At 34.9% G+C, this 21006-nt stretch overlaps 6 protein-coding genes across 6 annotated transcripts; 1 reads left to right on the top strand and 5 right to left on the bottom strand.

Moving 5' to 3' along the window:
- The first annotated feature begins 308 nt into the window (after positions 1–308).
- Positions 309–5091, top strand: LOC17887113 (phospholipid-transporting ATPase 10). Its single transcript, XM_006290453.2, has 10 exons — positions 309–849; positions 1061–1510; positions 1600–2495; positions 2588–2698; positions 2782–3058; positions 3155–3243; positions 3351–3669; positions 3761–3985; positions 4066–4257; positions 4342–5091. Exons 1-10 carry the CDS (start codon positions 433–435, stop codon positions 4990–4992), a joined length of 3627 nt encoding a protein of 1208 aa, XP_006290515.1. The 5' UTR covers positions 309–432; the 3' UTR covers positions 4993–5091.
- A 942-nt stretch (positions 5092–6033) lies between these two features.
- On the bottom strand, positions 6034–6719 carry LOC17887104 (probable calcium-binding protein CML16). The gene has a single exon (XM_006291906.2). The coding sequence runs from the start codon at positions 6568–6570 to the stop codon at positions 6088–6090; it is 483 nt and encodes a 160-aa protein (XP_006291968.1). The 5' UTR covers positions 6571–6719; the 3' UTR covers positions 6034–6087.
- Positions 6720–7481: 762 nt separating this feature from the next.
- On the bottom strand, positions 7482–8255 carry LOC17884922. Its single transcript, XM_006291896.2, has one exon. The coding sequence runs from the start codon at positions 7992–7994 to the stop codon at positions 7497–7499; it is 498 nt and encodes a 165-aa protein (XP_006291958.1). The 5' UTR covers positions 7995–8255; the 3' UTR covers positions 7482–7496.
- A 1663-nt stretch (positions 8256–9918) lies between these two features.
- On the bottom strand, positions 9919–11352 carry LOC17885368. Its single transcript, XM_006291120.2, has one exon. The coding sequence runs from the start codon at positions 11310–11312 to the stop codon at positions 10023–10025; it is 1290 nt and encodes a 429-aa protein (XP_006291182.1). The 5' UTR covers positions 11313–11352; the 3' UTR covers positions 9919–10022.
- A 3448-nt stretch (positions 11353–14800) lies between these two features.
- Positions 14801–16945, bottom strand: LOC17885357 (60S ribosomal protein L2, mitochondrial). Its single transcript, XM_006291773.2, has 3 exons — positions 16841–16945; positions 16426–16604; positions 14801–15511 (listed from the first exon to the last, which is right to left on the bottom strand). Exons 2-3 carry the CDS (start codon positions 16520–16522, stop codon positions 14964–14966), a joined length of 645 nt encoding a protein of 214 aa, XP_006291835.1. The 5' UTR covers positions 16523–16604; positions 16841–16945; the 3' UTR covers positions 14801–14963.
- A 313-nt stretch (positions 16946–17258) lies between these two features.
- Positions 17259–20620, bottom strand: LOC17885380 (choline/ethanolaminephosphotransferase 2). The gene is made up of 17 exons (XM_023782429.1): positions 20429–20620; positions 19932–20120; positions 19802–19811; positions 19651–19701; positions 19486–19563; positions 19187–19386; positions 19006–19100; positions 18858–18926; positions 18686–18755; positions 18516–18579; positions 18383–18423; positions 18212–18296; positions 18059–18121; positions 17920–17978; positions 17708–17833; positions 17545–17614; positions 17259–17460 (listed from the first exon to the last, which is right to left on the bottom strand). The coding sequence occupies exons 2-16, from the start codon at positions 20066–20068 to the stop codon at positions 17593–17595; spliced, it is 1170 nt and encodes a 389-aa protein (XP_023638197.1). The 5' UTR covers positions 20069–20120; positions 20429–20620; the 3' UTR covers positions 17259–17460; positions 17545–17592.
- Between the last annotated feature and the right edge of the window lie 386 nt (positions 20621–21006).

Raw genomic sequence — 21006 nt, 5'->3', positions numbered from 1 at the left:
TCGTAATTAACCTTATTTATTGGGCTATTCTAGTTCTAACAATTTTGTATGGGCTACTTCCGTTATTTACACACGTTTAAGAGCTAGTTTCGTTCTTTTTTCCTATATCTTTTTATAAGAATTTCAAAAATAAAATTTATAAAAAAGGAAACCCCGTCAAAAAAGTCAAGAAATGAGCCAAAAGTGCTAAGATTCAAAGTCGTCGTTCAAAGTTGGTTCTCTTTTATAAAAAAATCTTCTCACCTTCACACATTTCTTAAAAAGCTTCCATTATTTCATATCTTAAGATTCAACATTTCTAACATTCTTTAATTCGTTAACCCAAGTGTGTTCTCCAAGTATTTTTTTTTGTAGATTTAATTCTGTATTCTTCTTCCAAATTTCTCAAAAAATTTCAGACAAAGAGAGATTGTACTTGTAAACTAATAAGCTATGGCTGGTCCTGGTCCTGGTACTGGTACTGGTCGGAGAAGAAGAAGATTACATCTAAGCAAGATCTATTCATACACTTGTGGCAAATCAAGTTTCAAAGAGGATCACTCCAACATAGGAGGACCTGGTTTCTCACGCGTCGTTTATTGTAACGAACCGGGTTCTCCGGCAGCCGAACGCCGGAATTACGCCGGAAATTACGTCCGGTCAACGAAATACACCGTTGCTTCTTTCTTCCCAAAATCTCTCTTTGAGCAGTTCCGTCGCGTAGCTAACTTTTACTTCCTAGTCACCGGAGTCTTGTCGTTGACTGATCTCTCTCCTTATGGACCCGTTAGTGCTCTCTTGCCTCTTGCTCTCGTTATCTCTGCTACAATGGTTAAAGAAGGTATCGAAGATTGGCGCCGGAAACAACAGGTCTGAAAATCTTTAAAAACTCAATCTTTACTTACACTTACATAAATTCTCCGATCTTGAAAAATAAAAATACAATCTTTACTTCAAAAAATCTTCATTTCCATTAATGGAGAAATTTTTTAAGTCTAAAAAGTCAAACTTTGCTATACAAACTTCCATAAAGTATGGATTTTTAAGTAAACCATTGAATCAAAATTCAATTTTTCTTCAGGATATTGAGGTGAATAACAGAAAGGTGAAGGTACACGACGGAAATGGAATATTCCGGCAAGAGGAGTGGAGGAATCTAAGAGTAGGTGACATAGTAAGAGTCGAGAAAGACGAGTTTTTCCCGGCGGATCTTTTGCTATTGTCGTCGAGCTACGAGGATTCGATCTGTTATGTAGAAACGATGAATCTCGACGGTGAGACGAATCTGAAAGTGAAACAAGGACTTGAAGCGACGTCTTCGTTGTTAAATCAAGATTCTGATTTCAAAGATTTTAAAGCCGTTGTTAGATGTGAAGATCCAAATGTGAATCTTTATGTGTTTGTTGGGACTTTGGCTCTCGAAGAAGAGAGGTTTCCATTGTCGATTCAACAGATTCTTCTACGAGATTCGAAGCTTAGAAATACAGAGTATGTGTACGGAGCTGTTGTTTTCACCGGACATGACACAAAGGTACCAACTTTAATCAGATCTCACTCTGCTCTGTTTTTACTCTGTTTTGGATTCTGACAAAATTTCAAATGTTTTTTTTTGAAAAACAGGTGATACAGAACTCAACTGATCCCCCATCGAAGAGAAGTAGGATTGAGAGGAAAATGGACAAGATTATCTACTTAATGTTCGGTTTGGTGTTTCTAATGTCGTTCGTTGGATCAATCATCTTCGGAGTTGAAACAAGAGAGGATAAAGTCAAGAACGGAAGAACAGAGAGATGGTATTTGAAACCAGATGATGCAGAGATCTTCTTTGATCCAGAAAATGCTCCAATGGCTGCAATTTACCATTTCTTTACAGCCGTGATGCTCTACAGTTACTTCATTCCGATTTCGCTTTATGTTTCGATTGAGATTGTTAAAGTGCTTCAGAGCATTTTCATCAACAGAGACATTCATATGTACTATGAAGAAACGGATAAACCTGCGCAGGCACGGACTTCGAATTTGAACGAAGAGCTCGGTATGGTTGATACAATCCTATCCGATAAAACCGGGACTTTGACGTGCAACTCAATGGAGTTTATTAAGTGTTCTATTGCGGGTACTGCTTATGGACGCGGTATAACTGAGGTTGAGAGAGCTATGGCTGTGAGAAGCGGTGGTTCGCCTTTGGTTAATGAAGATTTGGATGTTGTTGTGGACAGTTCTGCTCCTAAGATCAAAGGGTTTAACTTTCAGGATGATAGGGTTATGAATGGGAATTGGGTGAGGCAACCAGAAGCTGCCGTGTTGCAGAAGTTTTTTAGATTGCTTGCTGTGTGTCACACGGCGATACCTGAGACCGATGAAGAGACCGGGAATGTCTCTTATGAAGCTGAGTCTCCGGATGAAGCTGCATTTGTTGTTGCAGCTCGAGAGTTTGGTTTCGAGTTCTTTAACAGGACACAAAATGGGATCTCGTTTCGTGAATTGGATCTTGTATCAGGGGAAAAAGTCGAAAGGTTCGATTTTTAGACTCACTAGTTTAGTAGTTTTCGATGAAGGTAGTTTCTGTTAACTCTGTAGCTCAAAGTTTCCTCTGTTCTTGCTGCAGGGTTTATAGGTTACTAAACGTTCTTGAGTTCAATAGCACGAGGAAAAGAATGTCGGTTATTGTAAGAGACGATGACGGGAAGCTCTTGCTATTGTCTAAAGGAGCTGACAAGTAAGCAAATTGCAACATATTTTGAAACTCTATTGTTGAAAGACTTTAACTAACATTGATTTTGTTGTGTGCGCTCTTTTTAGTGTAATGTTCCAAAGACTTGCAAAGAACGGTCGTCAATTCGAGGCGAAAACCCAAGAACATGTAAACCAATATGCAGATGCAGGTCTAAGGACACTAATACTTGCATACCGCGAAGTTGATGAGAATGAGTACATAGAGTTCAACAAGAATTTCAATGAAGCTAAGGCGTCAGTGAGCGAGGAGCGTGAAACTTTAATAGACGAAATCACGGATAGGATGGAACGCGATCTCATTCTCCTCGGTGCTACTGCTGTTGAGGACAAACTTCAGAATGGGGTATGACTTTATTTGAAGACTATATAAAGCTCAAGTTTTTTTGACAGTTTAAGGTTTTTGGAATTAACGGTTTTTTTCGATTGATGGGTGTTTCAGGTCCCGGAATGTATTGACAAACTTGCTCAAGCTGGAATTAAGATTTGGGTTCTAACTGGAGACAAAATGGAAACAGCTATCAATATTGGGTATTGAATCTTGAATCTTGAATTTTGAATCTTATGTTTGAAAACAATTAGTGCTCTTATTCTTGTGTGTGTTTTTTAGTTACTGACTTCAAAATCTTCTCTTGCAGATTTGCTTCTAGTTTACTAAGACAAGAGATGAAACAGATCATTATCAATCTTGAGACACCTCATATCAAATCTCTAGAGAAATCTGGAGGCAAAGACGAAATCGAATTGGCATCAAGAGAGAGCGTTGTGATGCAACTACAACAAGGAAATGCCTTACTTGCTGAATCAGGCGCCAGCTCTGAAGCATTTGCTTTGATCATTGATGGGAAATCGCTAACCTATGCTCTCGAGGATGAAATCAAGAAAACGTTTCTTGATCTTGCCACTGGTTGTGCCTCTGTGATTTGCTGTAGATCATCACCTAAACAAAAAGCATTGGTACACAATCTTTAGATCTTGATGACATTTCTCTTTTTTTTTTACCAGTTTATAATGTTTCAATTCTAACAATTATTTTCGGGGTTTCTAGGTTACGCGGCTGGTAAAATCCGGAACTGGAAAGACTACCTTAGCGATTGGCGATGGAGCAAACGATGTAGGAATGCTTCAAGAAGCAGATATTGGTATAGGAATAAGCGGTGTTGAAGGAATGCAAGCAGTGATGTCTAGTGATATCGCCATTGCTCAATTCCGATATCTAGAACGTCTATTACTAGTCCATGGTCATTGGTGTTACAGCAGAATCACAACCATGGTAGAACGACTTAAAACTTTTCCCTGATTTCATCATTCATCTCAATCTTTCTCTTACCCAGGGTTTTGACCTTTCTGCAGATATGTTACTTCTTCTACAAGAACATCACCTTCGGAGTCACTCTCTTCTTATATGAAGCTTACACTTCCTTCTCTGGACAACCCTTATACAACGACTGGTTCCTCTCTCTTTTCAACGTCTTTTTCTCTTCTCTCCCTGTCGTTGCCCTCGGAGTCTTTGATCAAGATGTCTCAGCTCGCTTCTGCTACAAGGTAGGTTTACAGATTAAGCTTCTTGAAAAATCTATAAATTTCTTCAACCCGCAAGAGTTTCTTACCGTTCTTTTCTCCTCGCAGTTTCCATTGCTATACCAAGAAGGTGTGCAGAACATTCTCTTCAGCTGGAAAAGGATCATAGGATGGATGTTCAATGGATTCATAACCGCTCTCGCGATTTTCTTCCTCTGCAAGGAATCTCTAAAACACCAGCTATTCGACCCAGATGGCAAAACCGCAGGCCGAGAAATCCTCGGTGGAACAATGTACACTTGCGTGGTATGGGTAGTCAATCTCCAAATGGCTTTAACAATAAGTTACTTCACTTGGGTTCAACACATTGTGATTTGGGGATCAATAGCCTTCTGGTACATCTTCCTCATGATCTATGGAGCTATGGCACCAAGCTTCTCTACGGATGCATACATGGTCTTCCTCGAAGCCCTAGCTCCTGCTCCTTCCTACTGGCTCACAACTCTCTTCGTCATGATCTTTGCTTTGATCCCTTACTTCGTCTACAAGTCAGTGCAAATGAGGTTTTTCCCTATATACCATCAAATGATTCAGTGGATACGGTACGAGGGTCACTCTAATGATCCAGAGTTCGTTGAGATGGTGAGGCAGAGGTCGATCAGACCCACCACCGTCGGATACACCGCGAGAAGAGCCGCAAGTGTACGGCGCTCCGCTAGGTTTCACGATCATATCTATAAAGATATTGTTGGTATTTGAAGAGTCTATAGATTTTGTTTCTTTGTAAATACGGTATATCTCTAACGTGGAGACTTAGGGTTTTCTTTCTTCTTGAGATTCAGAGGAAAGCCTCTGTAATTTTTATTTCACACACACATATTTTTGTACATAACTTTTTTTTTTAGCTTAGATTTTATGTAATTTATTGTGTATTAAGAATTTGATAGATAATGAGAAAAAGAAATTTCATTTGATGATGGTAAAGTTAACACTTAAAATAACACTTTTCTACTTGCTACTAACTTAGTACTACTAGCTACTAAGTACTACAATAAAATAAATTTAGAATTGATTATTTTCTTAATTATAGTTTAATTAATTTGACCCTTAATTTATTTAAAAGAAGTAAAATCCCATATGTCCACCACTGTCTAGTTCCGGTCCAATGTATATAGACCACACAAAAGGATAAGACGACAGCAAAAAATTTGGATATTCAAAGTTCAGACAAAGACATTTAAAGACTAAAGAGAAGGTTCATGTGAGGTTCGTGGACATTTTCTGGTTACTCCATTTTTGATTCAACACATATATTCTTTTTTTTGGGTCAAATACTGACTTTTCTAATTAATTTGTGAATTAAGTTCATATAGTATATGAATTTTACTGATCTTAAGTTATGTACTAATTTTTTCTGTATACATATACATATATATTATATATCTTAAACTAGAGCTTTAGAAATTTCGGGCTATTTTTCTATGTAGATTACTATAATTTTTGCCTTACTTAAAAATATTTTATTTTTACGTTTTATTATAATATATTTTACCAATTTTATCCTCTCTTTTTTTTTATAAAAGAAATGCTGATTAATCAATACATAAATATATATACACTTGGCTTAAATTCATTACTAAAAAAAAGAAAAATCTTACTTGAACTTTAAAATTTCGTCAAAAGTCAATGTTGACATGATATTTTTAATTAGAATTACCAAACTAAATTTGTTACGTCACTCCAACGGATCACAAGTTAATTAATAGAAGATCAACGCATTGTTAATTGCCACAAGTTGCATGAAGAAGAGAAATTTTTTTTTTTTTTTTTTAAAACAGAGAATTAATAAATTAATTAAACAGCTAATCCAAGAAAATCAGAAGCAGATTTAGCCATAATATGAGCAAACTCATTAAAACTAATAACACCGTCACCGTTAGAATCAGCTTCCCTCATCATCTCCGTCAACTCACGGTAAGTCAACGGATGTCCCATTTTAGCCATTGACCCGGCAAGTTCCGCCGCCGTGATCGAACCATTCCCGTCGCGATCAAACGACCTGAAAACCTCCATGAGCTGCTCCTGGTTTATCAGAACCTCCTCGTTGATATCAGGCAGTATCGCCACCACGAGCTCTTCGAACTCGACGGATCCGTTGCCGTTGCGGTCGATCTGGTTTAAGAGAAGAGAGATCTGGTCGCCGCGTGGTTTGATCCCTAGAGAACGGAGAAGCGCCGCGAGCTCGAGCTGTGTTAAGCTTCCGTCGTTGTCCATGTCGAAACGTGTGAAGATGTCTTTGAGTTGTTTGATTTGGTCCGTTGGTTTCGCAGACGCCATTGTTGAAAGGGAAGAGAGGAAAAAAGTTTTGATTTTTTAGGGTTTCGGAAAAATTTAGGGATGAATAGTTTCTTAAAGCAGAAGAAACCGCGTTTTTGGAGATGGAGTTGATTTATTATTGTGTACAGTTGAATTAGTAAATTGAAATATTTAGTTACATTTATCTATGAATTTATAAGTACTATTTTTCAATTATTGGATAAGATTTTATTAATATGTGGAGACCAATTAAAGGAGGGATTGACGGTGAAATCATTAAATTGGAGAAAAAAAATCATTAAATTGGAAATTGGGTAGGAAGCACATCACACAGCTACATTCTTGTCTTACAATTATGTTTTTTTCTTTCGAACAAAATAGTTATGTTTTGTTTTAATAATAATTATTTGTGATAAATATATTCAGAATGGACCATTACCATTTCTTATATTTCAAAAGTGTAATGTGTTAATCAATTTATTCCATATAATAATGTATTTTTCAACATTTATAACATTTATAAGAAAAAGTTGAAGTAAGCTTATGTTTTTATCATTTTAGTTACCATACAAATATTTGTGTTCCAAAGAAGAAAAACAAATGGTTACCATACAAATATTTAATTACCATTAATTCTTCACCATCCGCATTATTAAACTTACTAGCTAAATTTATTTAATTGGTTGAATATTATTTATTTTTTGTTTAATTGTTGTTTGTTGTACTTTAAAGATTTGGAAAATTAAATCTTTCAAGACCAAATAAGATTGATTTATTTATTTAGCACTAAAGAGTTTGTATGAGGCGGATATATTATTAATAGAGCAAGAACTTGTCAATTATATGACTTTTTTTTATATAAGCAATATCAGTTTGGTATAATAATATGGATTTCTTAAATTTGGAACAAGTAAATTAAAAAAAAAAATATCTAGTTGGAACTATTTTTATTTCAATGTTAGATTAGGTGAAATTGTGAATATATAATCCAAGGAGTAGAAATTTTCTTCAATGATCTCATAACGAGTTACAAATCTCAAGTCAAAGTTGTCATTACCACAATTTGACATTGACGAAGAATTTTGAACCCTCTCTTGTCCCCAGAAGCTTCCAAACAAAAACTCACCATTCTTTGAAAACTCTTGTAAAGCTTGTTCAACTTCTTCAATACACCTAAGACCTTCCATCTCCACCATACTCATAGTCGTTATAGACTCTTTCATCCATCCCGAATCGATATCGGTGTTTTCTCGACTACATTCGCAGCAAAGCCCCATTCTTTTTATCCTTCGGTTTATCCCCCATTTCGCGTAACATTTCCTCGTGTTCTTGACAAGCTTTTGAGGAAGTCCAAGGAAGATAAAGACCGCGATCTGGAGAACAAGACAGTTGCAACAACACGATACAACTACGCAGTCAGCTGCGAATGTGTTGAGATCTTCCATGGAATCTTGAAGGAGAGATTCGAATAAGAATTAATAGAGAGAGGATAGAAGAAGTTAAAGAACAAACTAAATCCTAACATATTTTTGGGATATTTGGTTTGAAGGAACTCCTTTGTTCTTTGCTTCTATAAGGAAGACATTGGGTGCAAAAAGGCTAATCAAGAAAGCAAACATAATAAATGTTAGTTATGGTTTAGATAATATAATGTGTGAACAGAATTTGTGAGATTACGATAATTTTCTTGAATAACACTCTACATTAAATTAGCCATTCGATCAAGATATATATATTTTGGTAGGGTATGAACGAAGACAATAGTTTTCGATCAAATTATTAACAACTTAAACAAACTAATAAAGTATTAGAATATTAAATTCAAATAGTCCTTGAAGCTGAATTGATGGTCATGTGATTACAAATCTTTTTGGAAATTAGCAATCGAAGTCATTAAGAAAGAATCTATAAAAAAAAAGTTCGTATGAATTGATATCATAGACTATAGAGATGTGAATCACCTTAAAAGATATGATGTAATTCAAAACTCTTTTGTGGAAAAGCTTGTTCATTGTGTACACGCTAAGTATCTTTTTATACACATTAAAAGCATAGGCTATGTGTTTTGGTTCACATGAAGATACGATGACACATTGATACGTTTGGCAAAACTATGCGTTCACCTTTTTTCTAAAGGACCATGCCTAAGTAATGGCCAAGATTTATAAAAAAATAATACAAAAAAGAAAAAAAAACTATTATTACAAAGATGACTATAGAAACAAATTGGGTTAGTAAGAATAACAGAAAACGCTTGTTTGTCTCATGAAATTTTGGAAATGCTTACATGAATGTTACTAAATAACTCTTTAAAGATCAGTCTTTTAATTGGAATCATTTACGGATTTAACGAATATTTTGTACATGAATCATTACTAAATGAAACATGTACTTTATAGTTTAATCTGTTACTCAAGTATAATGTTTTTTAACTCACTGATTTGATCGTTGGTCTTTGGGCCATATTTATTAAACTTTTTGGAGTAACAGGCTATTTTTTTTTGGGCTTACTTGATTGGACATTTGCTTGTAGAAGTTGGGCTTAATAAAAAGAAGCAGAGAGTAGATTACATGTTAAGGAACTTTAAGAAGTAACTTAAGAACGTGGTTCTCTGAAAAGAAGAGCCTTTTTAAGTCTTAACTCAGCTGTTAAGTCTTAACTCAGAGAGTCTTGTATTTATTGGTGACATCTTATGACGAAATGCACAAGCCAAAGGTCTTCTAAGATGTTTCTTTAGAAGACTCTTTACAAAAGATAGGTTTTGGCGATCGAGCTTATTAACAAGAAACTCAACTGGATTTGGTTTGTCAATCGATGATATGGATTATGATATGATTTTAATGAAAATTCCTATTGTCTACCATATCAAGCATTGTATCACAAGTTAAAAATAGCAGAGCATATCGAGCTTTGTTTTGTCATAAGAATGAGTTTTTTTTAGTCGTCTTCTTTCTTCTTATCCTCAGAGGGAGATACAGAGCTTTCATCTTAAAAACACTACAAAATCAATGATAAATTGTGATATATTTTGGACATGATCATAATTTCTCCATCCATAATCAAAATGCTCAATGTTGGACAGCTCTTAATGGACGTGGACAACTTATTTTGACAGTTCTATTTCCAAGTCTCTATGTTAACGCTTGAGATAACATATATTCGATTAAAACACTCGCATTCCCTTATCCAAAACCCAAAAAACTTACATTAGTTTGATTCTGAGTTTCTGACTATGACAATCATTTTTGTAACTATAAAATATAAAATACTAATCAGCTAAGCAAACCAATATCTCAAAACTTGGAGTTGGATATATATATTTAAAAAACAAAAATGATAAACCATAAAAATATGAAAAGAAAAAAAGATTAAATTAAAGCTTTTTTTTATATATAAAACTAAGATTGACATCGGATCAAACAAAACCAGCTCCATGTTTCATTACTGGATCCCATAAAAATTGTCTCTTTAATCATGAATCTGTGTTGTGATGATGAAGTTGATGTTGTTGCTGATGATGATGATGATGTCCAAATATCCATTTCCATCCTTTGAAACTCTTCCGACTCTTACAACGCATCTCTCCTCCATCTTTCCGACAAGACCCTCCTCCTCCGTGTTCTAAAACGCCGTCGTTTACTTCTCCTCCACCAGAAGAATCAAACTTGAGATCAATGAAACCAGGCTCTTCTCCTCCGGTGAAGTAACTACTCTCTTTCATTGACATTACCCTTCTCGTAAAATTCATCGCCGCCGAATCACTTTTCCTCGCCGTCTCGTAGTTACTCCTCCGTGGATGATTCTCCGCCGCCATCGCCGTCGCCGGATTGTTCCCTCGTCTATGATTATACTCTGTTTCACTAAAGTTACTCCTCCGAGTAGGATACTCTGTTTCACTGAAATTACTCTTCCTCGCCTCGAAACCGCTCCTTCGCGGCGGCTCCGATTCACTGAAATTACTTTTCCGATTCTCCGTCGTTGTCTCACTGAAATTACTCTTCCTCCCTCCTTCGAAATTGCTCCTCCGATGCTCAGTCGTCTCGCTGAAGTTACTCTTCCTCCCTTCGAAATTGCTCTTCCGAGGGTGCTCTGTTTCGCCAAAACCTAACCCGCCATTAACACTCGAGCTTCTCGCGGCGGAGAACGCACCGGAATACGAAGATCCGTCTTCCTCCGATCCGATACAGTACAAATCTTTACCTCTGAAACTACAAAGCGATCTCGATCTCGAAACCCCTAGTTTCTTCACATCATTGTTATAATCCAAAACCCATGAATCGTTGTTATTGTTCTTCTCAAAATCTCTCTCCTTTTTCAGATTAATCTTCCTGAAGAACCTTCCGATTCTCGAGAATCTATGATTCTTTGTCCTTTTACTAATCTCAACACAACTGCTACTACTCCTCTTGAACACAACCACTTCCTCTGTTTTCCTCTGTTTCGTCTCTTTCCTCTGTTTCGCCCTCTCTTCGTCGATGAGTGAAGAGATCCGGACAACGTTTTCTCCAGCGACAGCGTCTACGGCGGCGTTAGAGACTCGAGTGGGAGAGATATCGGAACACGAACAAGAAGAGAGTCTCTGCTCGCCGCATTCGGAGCAGACGAGATTGACTAACCTGTCGTTGAGACAGTACGGACAAATCCCGACGCCGGAGGAAACAGACGGATGTTTCCGGCAAACGAACTCCGACGGAGTGCTGTAATATAACGAAACGTCTTCGTGTCTTCGTTCCATTGCTGTTCTCTTTCCTCTTTCTTTCATTGCCAAAAAAAAAAAATCAAGAAACAGAGCAGTCACCCAAAAAAAAATCAAGAAACAGAGCAGTCACCCAAAAAAAAATCAAGAAACAGAGCAACGCAGAGAGAAAAGAAAAAGAAACAGTTTCCAAATTTTGGGATTTTGGTTTGGTGATTGAAGATCCAGAGAAGTGGAGATGACGATCGGATCTTAAATTAGAGAGCTCTTTAGAAAAAACTTTATCTTTATCTCAGATTTTGATAGATGAGTGAGGATTTTTGAAAGAGTGAGAAAGTGTAGTGACGCCTTCTTAGCTATAGGCTTCGAGAGTGTTTGCTTTAGCTTTACGTTTTCTTTGTTTTTATTTTTTATTTTTTAATATTTCTTCCTCTTTTCAATTACCCCACAAATTTTGTTCAAATTATTTCCATTTTAAAATGACTGATTTTATTAGTAATTGTTTTTTTATTATACCAATTATTTCCATGATTATTGACATCATATCCTCAAATTTGGCCAAATTTCACGGTTAAAAAATAAATACAAAGGAAATTGATTGTGAGGAATCAAGAGAGGTACAGTAATTAGCATTGGGATTATGAAGTAAATTTAGGAAAAAACAGATTCTTTACAAAACGAATAATTGATTTGTAAACAAACAAAATAAAAGTTAGGGAAAGAAAAGGAAAAAGATAAAGTGTTTGATCAAGAAAGCACCTTAGGGTTGTTTTTTCTTTTTGTGTGTTTTTGAATTTGCGAAAGCCGAGGATACATTATTTAAAATACATAAGACAAAATTTATAAGTCACACAATTATCAAAATATAGAGATATATAGTTTTCGGATTTTAATTATAAAAAAAAAAAAAAAGTAGAGCTATTTGATTAGGACAAGATGGCATTTTCTAGAAATAAGTCGGTTTCTAGTCATTTTGTATGGCTGATTCTATGCGAACATGCACGTCAATGTTTTAAAATTGTCCAAACATATCTTATATAAATCCAAATACATTATTGCACAAGTAGACAACAACTAAAACTAGAAAAAAGAAAGAAATATATGTGGAGACGACGAATGTCATGAACAAACTCATGCGTTTGCGATTTTGTTCTTTTTAGAAGTCTAAAAATTTAATTCTCTTGTCAATTTCTTAATTAAGTCACTTCATTGTACTCATAAAGATATACAAAATATACATCCAACTATAATGATGTGATTTCTTAATTATCTTAATCTTCTATTCTCTTTGTTGTATACTCTTATAAATTATTCGATATATATTGCTCTATCAAAATTTTGAACCAAACTAAATATTAATATCCTTCGAATAAATTTTAAAAAGGTTTTAAAGTATGTAAAATTTGATTGATTACACAAAATGAATATAAGTTTTTCACGGATAAATAATCGATAAACAATAGTAAAGTGATTTAAAATAAAAATGATATGAAAATCAATTACCGTTTTTAACATTGTTTTTGTAATTAATAAATTGCTAAAAAAATATACCATGAATTCCAACGGTAACAATCCAATAATATATAAGGATTAGTTGTAAAAATACAAGTTACATCAAGAGTTTTTGAGAAATAGACAAGATATGACTAGTTTCATAGGATCTACATATTTGATTTTTCTTCTTCTTCATCTTCATATCATAGTCTCTTCTAATGATTAAAATTGTGCATGCTTTGTCCTTTTCAGTATTACAATTTTAATGTCTTCATTATATATATAACATCGTTTTTTTTTGCTAACCTTATCTTAACTTTCTATGATACAATACAACGTGAATATAATAATTCTTGGTAACTTGGTGATAATATGTTTTTGTGGTAGTGTATTATTCCGATTTTAGAAATGATATTTTTCGTTCAAAAATTTAAACACAATGGTCAAATCAAACTCATTCCAAAGTGTTACGTGGGTACAACAAATAGAAGAATCATATACACAAAAACCAATTAAAATAAGTTTGACTTTTGTAAACATAAATTAATTTACCAATCATTTCTTGAAAGCATAACATATAAACCCGAGGCATGCTATGGTCCAAGATCATCATTTTTCATTTTTTTTTTAAAGTTGATTTCGAGTACATACTCCATACATGTGTCGTGCGGTATGTGTTTATAATTTATTCTATAAAACTCACGAAACGTAATAAATAAAACAAAAATACTTGAAATAGAAACGTGAAATTTTCGAGAATGTTTTGTCTCTCTAGAGTTATGCATGGGACATAGACCATGCCTTTAAGTATATAACGTGACGTGGGGGACTATGCAAATATATACACCATTGTCTTTTATGTTTTCGTATATAAATCTTATACAAATTCTCTCCTATACACAAAAATAGGAATAGTAGTCAAATTTTAAGCTTCAAATTGATGTCGCGGATAATGCAAACTAATCAGTTAAACGTTTGTTTTTTTTGTAAGATCACTTTGAATTCGATTCACAATATATATTAGTTTAAACGACTATATATGTGGAAGCTCCCTTAGTCTAGTGGTTGAGTAAGGGTTGTTTAAAGTTTCTACACCAAAAAGTCTGAGATTCGACGTCCAGATAATGCGATTTATTTAATTTGCAAATTAAAGAGATAAGCTTACATGAGATCTATAACAATGCACAATTAGAGCCGTTCGCCGTGATTCTATGCATGGAGAAGAAAGTGTCGTCAAGAAAAAGTGTATTCTGTGGTAAATCTAAAAGGGTCGGACAGAATTGTCGGTAATAGAATCGTCATTGTAATAATTCTCATAATTTGCAATAAATAATAAATCAAGAGTAAAAAAAAAACGACTATTGTTTTTAATTTTAATCTTAGTTGCTCTTAATTTTAGTCGGAACATTTGTCCTAAACTTGACGTAAAACAAAAGAAAGAACAAAACATACTTCATAAACTTAACCATAGCTAGCGTCGGCAAAGAAAACTAAAACCATAACATTTTTCAGAATTGGGCTAATTTTTTTTATGAAAGTTGTAAAATATTTTGATGAAATAGAATGAGAGAAATATGGGTGGGTAAGAAAAAAAGTGAGATAATGCAAAAGTCAGCACGCCCCAAGGCAGCAGCATGCTTGAGCAATAGACATCATTTGAGACATGTCAATGTTCTAAGGTATGTTTTGTCTCCTTTTATAAGAAAACTATTCTTGTATTTTTATTTTATTCTTCACAAAATAGATGAAGAAACCTTATTTGATATTATATTTTTAATTTTCTACGTATCTCTCTCTGTGTTAAAAAAAAATATAATCATTGTGTTGTATTGTTCCGTTGCTCAATTTAATTATATTGTTTGTGTATCCATGATTGGATTATTCATTCCTAAACGGACAAGATCTTGCTTTTCTCACTTACTTAATTTTAATTAATCTTTTCCTAAACAACATTTTACATTTTGGCATTACAGTGTCGGTCCGGTTTAGGTAGCCGCACCAGCTCTTGTGAAGTTGTGATGCTTCAGTCTCTCAAATAGCATATATTAAAACGTGGTCAATGATTAAAATGTTAATCATATCTATTATTAGTTGATGAAATCAGTTGCTCCAATTTCACAGAAGCTTTTAACAACAACTCTCAATAACGTTACATAACCCTTAGAGGTTTTAAAGGAAGAAGAACTTGAAGAAGAGATCGTAACTTGTTTTTTTCAATCCATATCACATTTTTGCTGCTGCATCTGCCAAACGCTTCTTCTTCTTCTTGACACTAGCGGATTTGTACCCGCCTTTGCACGGTTTCCCCCACGGACTTACTGATGTCCTTCCTCGGCTTCCACTACTTTTGCTTTTTCCTTCACCTCCACCGTGTGGATGATCACACGGATTCATCGCCACTCCTCTGACTTTGGGCCTTATCCCCAACCACCTACTCTGTCCTGCTTTCCTCAGCTTCTTAGTTCCGTGGGAGGGGTTCGACACTGTGCCAATCGTAGCACGGCATCTGGCGTTGATCCACTTGGTGTCCCCTGATGGAAGCTTTATCAAGCATTTCCCTGAAGCGGGCTCCTTTAGGATCTTGGCGTTGGTTCCTGCAGCTCGGACCATCTTCGCGCCTTGCCCTGGGTTCATCTCGATGTTGTGGATGATTGTTCCGATACGCATCATACCTAGAGGCATGGAACTTCCTACCATTGAGTTAATGTCCATGTGGAGCATCTCTTCTTTCATTTGCGCCACCAATGATTTGTTCTGCGCATCAGCAAAACCTGTGTAATAAAATAGAGGCGTTCAAGTGTCAGTCATAAGATAAAGCACATCCAAACCAAAGACACAAAGCTAGATTGAAACTATGGATCTTCATATACCAATATATCTTGTCATTAAGTAACTTTCAAGATATTTATACTAAACAGAGCTCAATCTTAATCACAGGAAATCATAAATACATGAACTGAATTACCATTTTAAATGCACTCATCAGCAAAACCTGTGTAATAAAATGATAAATCTAGCAAGAGAATTAGGAGAAGAATCTGATGCGAATGATCAAAGCTTAAGTCCTAGTAATCAACTTTTCTCCATGTTCTAATGATGGTTAATTCTTCATCATAAGAGTATCTTAAGCACAGTTTCAGGATACTAAAAATGGTCCAAGAATAACTAAGAAGAAGTAACTGATCTGATACAAGCTCATTGTTTCATCATCTAAGTTCTAAGAATGAGAATCAACTGCACTTTCACACTTGTTCATAATCTCAGAAGTAAGTTGTAGTATCCACTTACTAATCCATCAAGAAGAGCTTTGCACCTTAACAGAACCCAAATCATCGGGTTCCAAACAAAAAAAAACACTTAAAATAGAAGTGGCTAAACAATACTGGTAGCTCAATACTGCCTAATGACTCGAACTATAACTCTCACAGTGTAACTCAAAGGACACACTATCCATATACCACCTATTTCCAAAATACATTGAAGAACTTAATCCAAATTCTAGCAGTAACTTCATTGTTTAAGCAGAGTGTAAAGTTAATAATTTCAGCCTGGATCATATAATGGTCAACCCAAAGTGGATAAAGAAGAGAACAAACTCTATGAAAACACCATTTCTTGATCATACAGACACAATGACAAAAACTTAGAAACCATAAACAATCAAGAATGAAGTTAAAGAGTAGACCTGTGGAGAAAGAGCGAAATGCTGGACGAACAATGCTGTTGAATAAAGAAGACGACGAAGCAGCTCGAGCTCTGCATAACGCCACAAGAGCCGACATGGTGTGAGACTGCTCTCTCTTAAGAGTAGTAAATAAAGGTTGGATTTTTATACTCTTCCACAAGACTCTAGCTTCCAAAAACCTATCTCATAACACACACAATATCAACAGTCTATAAAGGTGTGCATATATCCTTGAAACCCATATCTTCAAATTCATTAAACAGAGTAAGTACTTCACAAAGCCAAAGCCTTAAAAATTCAAAATTTAAGATTTCTAAACAGAAGAATACGATTTTACAAACACGGGCATCTATCAAGAAGCAGCAACATAGTCGCAAATTCCAGATTCATATAGAAGAAGAAATAAAAAGCAAACCTTTGGGTAAAAAGAAGCAATCAAGCAGTGAATGATGAATTTGGTTTCCGAGCTCCTTTGTCAGTGACTGAAACAGTCTTTTTCTCTTTCGTCGTTCTTCTCACCGATCAAATTAAGGAAATGAAATCGAGGGTTTACAATTTGAACCGGGTTTTCCACACATTCTGATTTGGTTATTCAAGCATCAGTCCGGTTTAGGTGTTTCAACTGGCTCTTATAATTGGGCCTAAGGCTTAAGTCCGTCCTTATTTTATTTTATTTTTATTTTTATTTTAGGTCCACCAACCCAACCACAGAAAGATGGAATTTTTGCCCAAAAAAATAAGATGGATTTTTTTTTTTTTTTTTTTTGTCAAACATAAGATGGAATTATTTAGAAAAAAGAAATGTGATTACAATTACCAAATTCATCAATAAATAATCTAGAAAAATCCAATATTTTTTTTTTTTTTACTGAAAACGTTTACACAAATAAAGTTCTACAAAAATTACCCTATTTCGAAATAAACAAACAAAAAATAAAAACATTAATGAGTATACATCCAAAAGCATATCGATCAATCGTTTTAGTTGCAGTAGCAAAACATTCAAACTTGTGTTGGGATTTGCATTTCTTCTCCCTGTAAGAAGAAAAAATGCAAAATGTTAAAATACAGATCAAGAAATAAACACAAACCCAATGAGTTCTTGAAGAAAGTTAAAACCTTAAGATTTGTTTTTTTTTCTTTTCTTTTAATCACATTGTTTTGTCTTCAAGCTTCTTTACGAGTAATCCTGATGAAAAAGAAAATTAGACTTGTCAAATTTTTGCAAAACTACAAACAAACAAAAAAAAAGGTACAAAAGAGAGAATGCTTTATCCTAAACCTGAAGCAGTAGATTCCAAGTGCAGTTGTGATCTCATGAATCACTGAAGTTGCAAAATGCCCATATAGCGACAATGTGAAGATACAATAACCAAGAAGAACCCAAAACTCGTCCACAAGAGCAACCCTGAGAAGAGATTAATAGAATCTTATACAAGTCTGATGGAAAATGACACTGCGAAAACCAAAAAAAGAGAAAGAACAAAACATTACCCGTCGTTGAGTCTAGCAGTTAGAGCATTTGCTAGTGCAAAGGGAAGGTAAAGCAGTGACTGTGAAAGAGATAAGAAGGTTAATGCGGACTACCAAGAAAGAATTTTACAAACTGAGAAGAAAGTTCTTGGATTCTTACCATACACATGTTTGTTTTTAATCCTTTTGGTTCATCACATAAGTGAGCTAGAATCATTCTTCCCTGAAACCATAACCCGTAACCAAAACATTCAGCTTTTCGATTCCATTTATAACGTTAAAAATACAGATTTCGAAACCAGAATTTGCTTACCACAAGGAATCCAAATGCAAGACCAGTTCCCATTACAACTAAGTGAGGATAGTTTCTGATGAGATCAATTGGAGACAAGTAATCCCTGATTAAGACAAGAATACTGATAAGTCTCAATGTGTAAATGAGAGCAAGTTAAAAGCACAAAATTTTATCTAAAAGAAGACATACCAAATCAATACTCCTGCAATTAAGGTGACTAAGGGATATAGCTGAATACAGACAAAATATTGGCGTTACATATGTTAGTCAAGAAAGAAAATATAAGTAACTGAATAAAAAATTTGGTTTCAGGAGACTATACCATAGCTAATGCTAGAAGCATGCTTCCATTTCTTGACTGTACAACGTTGTAAACATTAGACGCGCTGTAGAATGAAGCAGTGTGCGTATGAGCAGAGCAATGCGAAGAAAAAGTTAGCAATGTTATCAGCTCAAAAAGACCACAAGTCCAATGAATTGTGGAAAACTCACTTGATTGCAAGGGTTGGTATAACGGCAAAGAAAATCATCGTGAATAAGATTATTCTGGACATTTGCATCTCTGGAAAGAACCGAGAAAAGTTCCAATGGCATTAAACAAACTTCTCAGGAGAAAATTTAGTAGAAACCAACAAAAACACACAAAAAGTCTGTGGAATTTTACCGTTCAAAAATGGAACCCAACTAAACAAAGGAATCGACTTCCCAAACGGCTGAGCCCACCACTCGGCACCTTGAGATTGAAAAAAAAAGTATGAGAGATTGAAGAATAATTGTTAGTGATAGAGATTTCTTAGATTGTTGAAGCTTACCAACAATGGCTGTGAAGAAATGGCCACAGTATATAAGTGCAAGACCTTCTGTAGGACCATTGACTACTGGAAGAGTAAGGGTATTGGTGAAATAGCTAAACACAAAAGAGCAAGAAAGCAAAGTATTAGAATTTAGCAGTGCTCCCACGTTTTTAGTTAAACTTGAAATAAAAACACTTACTGTTCCCATGTTGCTCCAAAAAATGGAACAGCTGAAATAACCCAAAACCAGAAAGTATCTCTTCCACACATAGCAGTGCTACCATATGCCATTGTTTCTAACGCACAACCAAGTGCATCGCAACCATGGTCAAAAAGCTCTCCTAGCGGGCTAGAGGAATTTGTTCTTCGTGCTTGCTTCCCATCAACCGCATCAAATGTCTAAAATCCAACCGTAAGTACTCAAAATATGTCAGGAAAACAGTTTACATGACCCTTAAAAGCAGATAGAAGTGGGATGTTAAAGAGAAAGATGCAGACCTGATACAAAAACAGAAGTAAGCCATGTGCGAAGTGAACCCATCGAGGAGGAGGAGAATCCAACTTAGGCGAGTATATCTAAAACACAATTTGAAGAGATCCTTATGAGCAAAGTAACCAGAAACTTCAAGAAAATAAAGAATAAGAAAATCAAACCAAACTCACATAGCCTAACAGAGCAGATGTGAGAAGAAACATGAACCCCATAAGTGTTATCTACAGAACAAGAAACACACACACACACTACAAGTGTTATTATCACCTCTTTTGTTACCAGATTCCAACTTTAAATGTGAAATATAGGATTCACTTATACCATGTTTGGTCTGGATATGGATTCCAAAAGGGAACACATGAAGAAGAAGAAGGAAAACGTTAGCCTCAGATCTCTAAACAACTAAAATCAATATCTACAGAGCACATCAATGTAAAGGAGGGATACTTACGGCATCCATAGAGGGAAGATTTTGACAAAACGGTTCCAAAAAGGTTGGAGAACGTATTTGGCAAGATATGAATGATCAACACCACTGTATTTGTGTTTCTTAAGAGCAGCTACACCATGAGCTCCTATGTAACCCATCTTATATCAAAATTACAATTCTGAATCCAAATTGGGTCTCTCTCAAATCAACCTGTGAAAAGATCAAAGACAACAAACAAACAAAAAATGTCCTTAAAGGTTGGATCTTTTTATGTAAAAACGAATACTTTTCAAACACCCTAAAGCAATAACCACGAAATCCACATGACCCATCTGAAAAAGGCAAGATTTTTACAACAAGAAACAAAAAAAAATTGGAATAGCTTGTTCATATTGAACTTGGAGAAAGGATAAGGCTTTGTTTAAAGAAACTAGTGTTCGTACGATTCCAGTAAATGAGGAGCAGATTCGATCTGAGATTTTGAAGACGAATGAGGTAAATAGAAGAAGAGAACTTACGACGCTTTGGTGATGGCGAGATGCTACAAAGTCGACGATGACAGACGTTGAGGAGGCAAGAATCAGAGAGAAGAATCAAGTGATTTAGAGAGAGAGAGAGAAACAGAGCTGTGGTTATTGTTTCTCTGTTTTGTCTTCTCTTTCTCTTTCTCTCTCTCTTCGTTGCGACCTAAAAGAGGCGAAGCGGGACGAGAGTGGAAAGGAGGGCTTTGCGTATCTGTAACGATCTTTAGTTTTTAATTGTTTTCCATTTTTAAGTCTCTTTATTTTTCAAATTTTTGTATTTTGTAAAGTAATAGTTGTTTTTTCCGCCGATATTAATATTTGTTTTATTTAAAGTAGAGAATCACCAAATTATATAGTAAAGTTAGATTTATGGTTTTTGTTTTTTAGAAATTGAAACAAGGTAAAACCATTTGTAGTTTTATTTAGCTCGATGTTACTATGATCTCAGTTAGATTTTTTTTTAAAAATATATAAAATATGATTAATGTTTGTTCGATTAGACTAAAAACATTAGAAAAATATAAAAATTATGATTATTTTTCTTATAAATTCATATATATGAACTTCAGTCT

The sequence above is a fragment of the Capsella rubella genome, unplaced genomic scaffold (genome assembly GCF_000375325.1).
Source record: "Capsella rubella cultivar Monte Gargano unplaced genomic scaffold, Caprub1_0 scaffold_5, whole genome shotgun sequence".
Taxonomy (NCBI): domain Eukaryota; kingdom Viridiplantae; phylum Streptophyta; class Magnoliopsida; order Brassicales; family Brassicaceae; genus Capsella; species Capsella rubella.
Note: the sequence above shows the minus strand (reverse complement) of the source record. Positions and strands in the feature narration are given on the sequence as shown.

What these genes read in the sequence shown, in the direction of transcription:
- LOC17887113 (XM_006290453.2), top strand. Translation starts at nt 433, where the DNA reads ATGGCTGGTCCTGGTCCTGGTACTGGTACTGGTCGGAGAAGAAGAAGA. An exon ending in ACAGCAGAATCACAACCATG is followed by an intron (nt 3,986 to 4,065) that starts GTAGAACGACTT and finishes ACCTTTCTGCAG; the next exon opens with ATATGTTACTTCTTCTACAA. An exon ending in CAGCTCGCTTCTGCTACAAG is followed by an intron (nt 4,258 to 4,341) that starts GTAGGTTTACAG and finishes TTCTCCTCGCAG; the next exon opens with TTTCCATTGCTATACCAAGA.
- LOC17887104 (XM_006291906.2), bottom strand. Translation starts at nt 6,570, where the DNA reads ATGGCGTCTGCGAAACCAACGGACCAAATCAAACAACTCAAAGACATC.
- LOC17884922 (XM_006291896.2), bottom strand. Translation starts at nt 7,994, where the DNA reads ATGGAAGATCTCAACACATTCGCAGCTGACTGCGTAGTTGTATCGTGT.
- LOC17885368 (XM_006291120.2), bottom strand. Translation starts at nt 11,312, where the DNA reads ATGAAAGAAAGAGGAAAGAGAACAGCAATGGAACGAAGACACGAAGAC.
- LOC17885357 (XM_006291773.2), bottom strand. Translation starts at nt 16,522, where the DNA reads ATGTCGGCTCTTGTGGCGTTATGCAGAGCTCGAGCTGCTTCGTCGTCT. An exon ending in ATTTCGCTCTTTCTCCACAG is followed by an intron (nt 15,512 to 16,425) that starts GTCTACTCTTTA and finishes TTTATTACACAG; the next exon opens with GTTTTGCTGATGCGCAGAAC.
- LOC17885380 (XM_023782429.1), bottom strand. Translation starts at nt 20,068, where the DNA reads ATGGGTTACATAGGAGCTCATGGTGTAGCTGCTCTTAAGAAACACAAA. An exon ending in TAAAAACAAACATGTGTATG is followed by an intron (nt 17,979 to 18,058) that starts GTAAGAATCCAA and finishes TCTCTTTCACAG; the next exon opens with TCACTGCTTTACCTTCCCTT. An exon ending in CTTGGAATCTACTGCTTCAG is followed by an intron (nt 17,615 to 17,707) that starts GTTTAGGATAAA and finishes CTTTTTCATCAG; the next exon opens with GATTACTCGTAAAGAAGCTT.